This window comes from Callorhinchus milii, unplaced genomic scaffold, assembly GCF_018977255.1.
Source record: "Callorhinchus milii isolate IMCB2004 unplaced genomic scaffold, IMCB_Cmil_1.0 Scaffold21, whole genome shotgun sequence".
Taxonomy (NCBI): Eukaryota; Metazoa; Chordata; class Chondrichthyes; order Chimaeriformes; family Callorhinchidae; genus Callorhinchus; species Callorhinchus milii.
Window position 1 is genome coordinate 5,886,134 of NW_024704762.1, and position 8,654 is coordinate 5,894,787.

Consider the following 8,654-nt stretch of genomic DNA (forward strand, 5'->3'; position numbering starts at 1 on the left):
AAGTTACAATTGGACACAAGGTTTCACTTACACACAACACATTCTGATACAATAGAATATTTAATCGGAATCTGTACTTACCATTTACATAGAGGCTGTTGGTGTCCAATGTATATGTTCCCAAGACAGAGATCTGGTTTGTGTTTTCACTGAACGTCCTGTAGACGATAACCTTATCAACGTTCTCAAGCTCGGTGGTGTTTTGGAAAGTACACAGAGCGTACACTGATGTCTGTTCAAAATTTGCAAGACTGTCAAATAGAAAATCAATTAGATTGGCAGTAATGGAAAGAGGTTACATATTGACAATTAATGATAGCAGCATAACAAGCAACGAACTGTTGTGTCATTGTTTTCAGTCAATATTCTCTTAAAGTTAGGCTTATGAAAAGGAAAACCTATTTGCAATGTAACAAGGTCTATTTGGTGCTAAGAAAACAATTCTTACCTGAGCGATTTTACTTTGCAATGTGAGAATGCTGGGCTGATGTCGCTGTTATTAAACATATTGTCAAGCTGCAGGAAATAAATGCAAGTTTGAGAAGATATTTTCTAACATTACACTGTAAACAGATCTATATATATTTGCAAACCGCAAGCTTACCCGATTAGCAATATCACTTGTTCTAGACTTGTAGAGATCAGATTGTGGATCTTCGAGCTCTTGTATGAATGTCAGGTTGGTGATGATGAAGGTGACATTAAATGCTTCTTCGACAGTTGGAGTTGGGGTTACCTTCACAGTTGGTCCTGGTGCTGCAAAGACACACAGATAATGTGTTAGACTGAATATACAACGTCTATCCTTTACACTTGACATACGTTAAATGTCGCCTGATCTCTCAGTGGATAAACAGATATTATTGTTGTTCGGTCGAGACCCACAAACTATTTACTGATTTGGTTAAGGCTCAGTTCCCCCAAACTGCACGCAAACAGGTCAGACTTACTGGTTAAAGGAGTTGTTTCGTGATAACCTGAGGAAGCAAGAAAATGCACTTAGAATGATTGAACTGAATAAAATAATTCTCCTTGATATTTATAAACACCATAATACAATATTAAGTTACAATTGGACACAAGGTTTCACTTACACACAACACATTCTGATACAATAGAATATTTAATCGGAATCTGTACTTACCATTTACATAGAGGCTGTTGGTGTCCAATGTATATGTTCCCAAGACAGAGATCTGGTTTGTGTTTTCACTGAACGTCCTGTAGACGATAACCTTATCAACGTTCTCAAGCTCGGTGGTGTTTTGGAAAGTACACAGAGCGTACACTGATGTCTGTTCAAAATTTGCAAGACTGTCAAATAGAAAATCAATTAGATTGGCAGTAATGGAAAGAGGTTACATATTGACAATTAATGATAGCAGCATAACAAGCAACGAACTGTTGTGTCATTGTTTTCAGTCAATATTCTCTTAAAGTTAGGCTTATGAAAAGGAAAACCTATTTGCAATGTAACAAGGTCTATTTGGTGCTAAGAAAACAATTCTTACCTGAGCGATTTTACTTTGCAATGTGAGAATGCTGGGCTGATGTCGCTGTTATTAAACATATTGTCAAGCTGCAGGAAATAAATGCAAGTTTGAGAAGATATTTTCTAACATTACACTGTAAACAGATCTATATATATTTGCAAACCGCAAGCTTACCCGATTAGCAATATCACTTGTTCTAGACTTGTAGAGATCAGATTGTGGATCTTCGAGCTCTTGTATGAATGTCAGGTTGGTGATGATGAAGGTGACATTAAATGCTTCTTTGACAGTTGGAATTGGGGTTACCTTCACAGTTGGTCCTGGTGCTGCAAAGACACACAGATAATGTGTTAGACTGAATATACAACGTCTATCCTTTACACTTGACATAAGTTAAATGTCGCCTGATCTCTCAGTGGATAAACAGATATTATTGTTGTTCGGTCGAGACCCACAAACTATTTACTGATTTGGTTAAGGCTCAGTTCCCCCAAACTGCACGCAAACAGGTCAGACTTACTGGTTAAAGGAGTTGTTTCGTGATAACCTGAGGAAGCAAGAAAATGCACTTAGAATGATTGAACTGAATAAAATAATTCTCCTTGATATTTATAAACACCATAATACAATATTAAGTTACAATTGGACACAAGGTTTCACTTACACACAACACATTCTGATACAATAGAATATTTAATCGGAATCTGTACTTACCATTTACATAGAGGCTGTTGGTGTCCAATGTATATGTTCCCAAGACAGAGATCTGGTTTGTGTTTTCACTGAACGTCCTGTAGACGATAACCTTATCAACGTTCTCAAGCTCGGTGGTGTTTTGGAAAGTACACAGAGCGTACACTGATGTCTGTTCAAAATTTGCAAGACTGTCAAATAGAAAATCAATTAGATTGGCAGTAATGGAAAGAGGTTACATATTGACAATTAATGATAGCAGCATAACAAGCAACGAACTGTTGTGTCATTGTTTTCAGTCAATATTCTCTTAAAGTTAGGCTTATGAAAAGGAAAACCTATTTGCAATGTAACAAGGTCTATTTGGTGCTAAGAAAACAATTCTTACCTGAGCGATTTTACTTTGCAATGTGAGAATGCTGGGCTGATGTCGCTGTTATTAAACATATTGTCAAGCTGCAGGAAATAAATGCAAGTTTGAGAAGATATTTTCTAACATTACACTGTAAACAGATCTATATATATTTGCAAACCGCAAGCTTACCCGATTAGCAATATCACTTGTTCTAGACTTGTAGAGATCAGATTGTGGATCTTCGAGCTCTTGTATGAATGTCAGGTTGGTGATGATGAAGGTGACATTAAATGCTTCTTCGACAGTTGGAGTTGGGGTTACCTTCACAGTTGGTCCTGGTGCTGCAAAGACACACAGATAATGTGTTAGACTGAATATACAACGTCTATCCTTTACACTTGACATACGTTAAATGTCGCCTGATCTCTCAGTGGATAAACAGATATTATTGTTGTTCGGTCGAGACCCACAAACTATTTACTGATTTGGTTAAGGCTCAGTTCCCCCAAACTGCACGCAAACAGGTCAGACTTACTGGTTAAAGGAGTTGTTTCGTGATAACCTGAGGAAGCAAGAAAATGCACTTAGAATGATTGAACTGAATAAAATAATTCTCCTTGATATTTATAAACACCATAATACAATATTAAGTTACAATTGGACACAAGGTTTCACTTACACACAACACATTCTGATACAATAGAATATTTAATCGGAATCTGTACTTACCATTTACATAGAGGCTGTTGGTGTCCAATGTATATGTTCCCAAGACAGAGATCTGGTTTGTGTTTTCACTGAACGTCCTGTAGACGATAACCTTATCAACGTTCTCAAGCTCGGTGGTGTTTTGGAAAGTACACAGAGCGTACACTGATGTCTGTTCAAAATTTGCAAGACTGTCAAATAGAAAATCAATTAGATTGGCAGTAATGGAAAGAGGTTACATATTGACAATTAATGATAGCAGCATAACAAGCAACGAACTGTTGTGTCATTGTTTTCAGTCAATATTCTCTTAAAGTTAGGCTTATGAAAAGGAAAACCTATTTGCAATGTAACAAGGTCTATTTGGTGCTAAGAAAACAATTCTTACCTGAGCGATTTTACTTTGCAATGTGAGAATGCTGGGCTGATGTCGCTGTTATTAAACATATTGTCAAGCTGCAGGAAATAAATGCAAGTTTGAGAAGATATTTTCTAACATTACACTGTAAACAGATCTATATATATTTGCAAACCGCAAGCTTACCCGATTAGCAATATCACTTGTTCTAGACTTGTAGAGATCAGATTGTGGATCTTCGAGCTCTTGTATGAATGTCAGGTTGGTGATGATGAAGGTGACATTAAATGCTTCTTCGACAGTTGGAATTGGGGTTACCTTCACAGTTGGTCCTGGTGCTGCAAAGACACACAGATAATGTGTTAGACTGAATATACAACGTCTATCCTTTACACTTGACATAAGTTAAATGTCGCCTGATCTCTCAGTGGATAAACAGATATTATTGTTGTTCGGTCGAGACCCACAAACTATTTACTGATTTGGTTAAGGCTCAGTTCCCCCAAACTGCACGCAAACAGGTCAGACTTACTGGTTAAAGGAGTTGTTTCGTGATAACCTGAGGAAGCAAGAAAATGCACTTAGAATGATTGAACTGAATAAAATAATTCTCCTTGATATTTATAAACACCATAATACAATATTAAGTTACAATTGGACACAAGGTTTCATTTACACACAACACATTCTGATACAATAGAATATTTAATCGGAATCTGTACTTACCATTTACATAGAGGCTGTTGGTGTCCAATGTATATGTTCCCAAGACAGAGATCTGGTTTGTGTTTTCACTGAACGTCCTGTAGACGATAACCTTATCAACGTTCTCAAGCTCGGTGGTGTTTTGGAAAGTACACAGAGCGTACACTGATGTCTGGTCAAAATTTGCAAGACTGTCAAATAGAAAATCAATTAGATTGGCAGTAATGGAAAGAGGTTACATATTGACAATTAATGATAGCAGCATAACAAGCAACGAACTGTTGTGTCATTGTTTTCAGTCAATATTCTCTTAAAGTTAGGCTTATGAAAAGGAAAACCTATTTGCAATGTAACAAGGTCTATTTGGTGCTAAGAAAACAATTCTTACCTGAGCGATTTTACTTTGCAATGTGAGAATGCTGGGCTGATGTCGCTGTTATTAAACATATTGTCAAGCTGCAGGAAATAAATGCAAGTTTGAGAAGATATCTTCTAACATTACACTGTAAACAGATCTATATATATTTGCAAACCGCAAGCTTACCCGATTAGCAATATCACTTGTTCTAGACTTGTAGAGATCAGATTGTGGATCTTCGAGCTCTTGTATGAATGTCAGGTTGGTGATGATGAAGGTGACATTAAATGCTTCTTCGACAGTTGGAATTGGGGTTACCTTCACAGTTGGTCCTGGTGCTGCAAAGACACACAGATAATGTGTTAGACTGAATATACAACGTCTATCCTTTACACTTGACATAAGTTAAATGTCGCCTGATCTCTCAGTGGATAAACAGATATTATTGTTGTTCGGTCGAGACCCACAAACTATTTACTGATTTGGTTAAGGCTCAGTTCCCCCAAACTGCACACAAACAGGTCAGACTTACTGGTTAAAGGAGTTGTTTCGTGATAACCTGAGGAAGCAAGAAAATGCACTTAGAATGATTGAACTCAATAAAATAATTCTCCTTGATATTTATAAACACCATAATACAATATTAAGTTACAATTGGACACAAGGTTTCACTTACACACAACACATTCTGATACAATAGAATATTTAATCGGAATCTGTACTTACCATTTACATAGAGGCTGTTGGTGTCCAATGTATATGTTCCCAAGACAGAGATCTGGTTTGTGTTTTCACTGAACGTCCTGTAGACGATAACCTTATCAACGTTCTCAAGCTCGGTGGTGTTTTGGAAAGTGCACAGAGCGTACACTGATGTCTGGTCAATATTTACAAGACTGTTCCAAAATAAAATCTGAATTAATATCTCTGATAAGAAAATTCAATCCATTCATATCCAAGCTCAAATTTCCAACGCATTTCTCTTGTTAAATATTTTGCATTGAATTTTATTAAAAATATCCCTTCAGTGTGACTTTTGGATGTTTGAATTCTTGCAGCACAAGTCTAGTGTATTCGATGGAAAGTATAAAACTTTTTTACCTGAAAGATTGTACTACGCAACCTGAGAATTTGAATCTGATGTCACTCTCATTGAACACATTGTTGAGCTGAAGGAAAGAAATTTAAAGATTCAGGATCAGTGTTATTTTGTATGTTATTTTCAAAACAGTTTTCAATAAGTCTGGTGGTATTAGCTTACCCTGTTACTAATATTCTTTGCTGTAGCTGGATCTTCTTGTGCTGATGTGAATGGCAGGTTGGTGATAATGAAGGTCACATTGAATCCTTCTCCCTGGCTTGGAGTTGGTTGTCCTATCACACAGATAATACGTTAAATCCCACTTTGCCCTGAAACTCTGGAACGCTTAAAAATCAGATTGCTGCTGTGGTTGGGGGACAAATTGGTGGGTGTTTTACAAGAATGGATCGGATGGGCCGAAGCTCTTTCTTCATCTAATCCAATCTTGTGATCATATAGTCTTGTGAAGAATATCCACATATCTTTGTGGTCAATGCATTTAGTAATAATCATCCTTGCATTTGATATAGCGCTTTTCTCGTTTTCTAGATGTGCCAAAGCAGTTCATAGGATATACTGCAAAGTGAGTTGACTCTATATATTTCTCGGCGAAACGTGGAAGCTAATTGCGCACATTAGTGTCCCCCAACAGTCATGGATTGAAGTGACTAATTTTCTTATTGTTATTTTTTTCTTGAGGAATTATTATCAGATGTGCAGAGAAAGGAAACTTGCCCAAAACTTGCCCTGCTGGGGATCGAACCCAGGTCTCTCGCTGGTGAGGCGAGTCCTCTCACCACTGAGCTACAGGACTCCATTTGCACTCCATTTCACAAGCAAAATATGCTTTGGAGTTCACCTGGCTCTCAGTGAAGCTTGAAAATAATGGTCATATTTTGCGGAACTCTTTTCTGAATTAACAGGGATTCGATTTTAAAATAATTTCAACTCACGTGTGATTATTGTTGGAGTCAAGCTGATGAGTGTGACCATTGAGGTAGTTGATTCAGAAGTTGTGGTCAGTCTTGTTGATGGAGAAGTGGTTCTGTGGGTTGTGCTGGAGTCAAGTGATGGAGTCTCTGTGTCTTGTGAAGCTGTTACACTGACTGTGAATGTAGCTTCAGAAAGAAAACAATCATATATCTCAGTGAAACTTATAATCCAGTGGCAATAAATACGGCAATTCAAATTAATAATCAGCTATGCTTCATCAAGTTTGATATTGTCGCATGAGAATTGTAGGTGACAATATAATATTATAAGCAAAGTTAGAAAAATGTTCTTAAGCCTGGGCTCTTGCCATTGTGCACCTAATACTCTCTCGTATTGTGGAATCAGGGTGCCTCTCTCCATGTAGAAGGTACACATTCCATCCCAGACTTGGGAATTTCCATGTGTTGGTTGGAACACCTGAAATTCTCTCTAATTTGGATACTCTTAAGCATGTAGGTGGAGTTCTGCATGTGCAATACACCCAGCTGACCCAAACATACTTACTAGCAAGCGATGTTACTGTCATGTGTGTTGACGTAGATGAAACTGGTGGTGTCTTTGACTGCGTCAGAGACGACCGGGTGATAGTTGGCGTTGTTGCAGCTTTACAAAGAAACACAATGATTTAGACCTAGAACATTATCTACGAGGTGTGCGTTGAAGCATTGTTGCAAGATAAAATTGCTGAGTGCATCAAAAGGTAAGAATCTAACCCAACATTATAGATGGTGTTTTGGGTGGAAAATGTGGCATCTGAGGTGATGATATCACCAGTGTCATCGGTGAAGGCAGATTCAAATTCTAGCAATTTTGCATTAGCTACGACTCCTAATAATGGATGTGGAGCATCATAAAATGTTGAATTTGACATGAAATAATTTCATAGCAGCCTTACCACCTTGCTCACGAACATAAACACAAAATAGAATAACAGAGATACTCACTGGTTGAAGGAATTCCTTCATGGTAACCTGAGATCAGAATGAAATGACAAGTTAAAGATGTAAAACAACTTATATTTGTGGATTAATTTTAATGTATTTCTTCTCAATGCTGATACCAACAGCAAATCGTAGCATTTACATTGCTGAGGGCAATTTGGCTGCTGCGTTCACCTACAAGTATAACAGTCACTCCACTTGAGAGTAAAATCATGTTAAGCTCTTTTGTCATCCTTCAGACACGCAAAGCGCTGTGCCAAATGTTAGGATCATTACAATTGAGCACTAATCTTTCTTGGAGCGCAATACAACTGAGAAAATAAGATGTTTCACATGAAAGAATGCCTACCATTCACATATAGGCTGTTGCTGTCCAATGAAAATGTTCCTAAAGTGGTTATGTTTTGGGTGTTGTCTCGGAACTCATGATATACAATAATTCTATTAACATCCGGAGCAGTGGCGACATTTTTGAAACGGCAGTCCACTTCCACAACAGTATTTCCATCATTTGCCTCACTGAAAAACACACAAAGATTTTAACAAAGTAATGGTAAATAATCCATATTTATGAAAGTAGATACAACAACAACACAACAAGATTTCATTTAAAGAGCGCCTTTCACGTTGGGAAGACGTCCCAAGGCGCTGGACAGTTGTGTCGGGACCCGAGCAGGGGGCAAATGGTCAGGGTGAGGGGAGGGAAGGGAGGGAGCGAGGAGAGGGTAGAGAGTCGAGAGGGGAGCTGAAGGCACGGTCCAAGAGAAAGATTTTGAGAACAGCCTTGAAGGAGGAAAGGGAGGAAGCGGCGAAGGCACTGGGGGATGGAGATCCAGAACCTAGGGCCTGAGAGGCTAAAGGTCCGATAGGGCGGTTAGGGCGGGGGTCGTGGGGCAGACCGGAGCCGGAGGAACGGAGGGTACGGGCAGGCAGGTAGGGGGAAAATAGGTCGGAGAGGTAGGAGGGAGC

General features: G+C 38.4%; 1 protein-coding gene and 1 long non-coding RNA gene across 2 annotated transcripts in view; both read right to left on the reverse strand.

The window, feature by feature from the left end:
• The window catches only part of LOC103182082 (mucin-16-like), a 51,309-nt gene extending 44,565 nt beyond the window's left edge, over window positions 1-6,744 (reverse strand). The window contains exons 1-24 of the mRNA XM_042342860.1: window positions 6,705-6,744; window positions 5,932-6,044; window positions 5,772-5,839; window positions 5,397-5,566; window positions 5,203-5,229; window positions 4,857-5,008; window positions 4,701-4,768; window positions 4,334-4,503; window positions 4,140-4,166; window positions 3,794-3,945; window positions 3,638-3,705; window positions 3,271-3,440; window positions 3,077-3,103; window positions 2,731-2,882; window positions 2,575-2,642; window positions 2,208-2,377; window positions 2,014-2,040; window positions 1,668-1,819; window positions 1,512-1,579; window positions 1,145-1,314; window positions 951-977; window positions 605-756; window positions 449-516; window positions 82-251 (exon numbers count right to left, since the gene is read on the reverse strand). Coding sequence (XP_042198794.1) covers window positions 82-251; window positions 449-516; window positions 605-756; window positions 951-977; window positions 1,145-1,314; window positions 1,512-1,579; window positions 1,668-1,819; window positions 2,014-2,040; window positions 2,208-2,377; window positions 2,575-2,642; window positions 2,731-2,882; window positions 3,077-3,103; window positions 3,271-3,440; window positions 3,638-3,705; window positions 3,794-3,945; window positions 4,140-4,166; window positions 4,334-4,503; window positions 4,701-4,768; window positions 4,857-5,008; window positions 5,203-5,229; window positions 5,397-5,566; window positions 5,772-5,839; window positions 5,932-6,044; window positions 6,705-6,744 — 2,476 coding nt within the window. The remainder of the gene's footprint in view (window positions 1-81; window positions 252-448; window positions 517-604; window positions 757-950; window positions 978-1,144; window positions 1,315-1,511; window positions 1,580-1,667; window positions 1,820-2,013; window positions 2,041-2,207; window positions 2,378-2,574; window positions 2,643-2,730; window positions 2,883-3,076; window positions 3,104-3,270; window positions 3,441-3,637; window positions 3,706-3,793; window positions 3,946-4,139; window positions 4,167-4,333; window positions 4,504-4,700; window positions 4,769-4,856; window positions 5,009-5,202; window positions 5,230-5,396; window positions 5,567-5,771; window positions 5,840-5,931; window positions 6,045-6,704) is intronic.
• A 79-nt stretch (window positions 6,745-6,823) lies between these two features.
• Window positions 6,824-8,067, reverse strand: LOC121850546. Its single transcript, XR_006085647.1, has 4 exons — window positions 8,035-8,067; window positions 7,689-7,715; window positions 7,249-7,347; window positions 6,824-6,869 (listed from the first exon to the last, which is right to left on the reverse strand). It is a non-coding gene; the product is annotated as an uncharacterized LOC121850546 (long non-coding RNA).
• Between the last annotated feature and the right edge of the window lie 587 nt (window positions 8,068-8,654).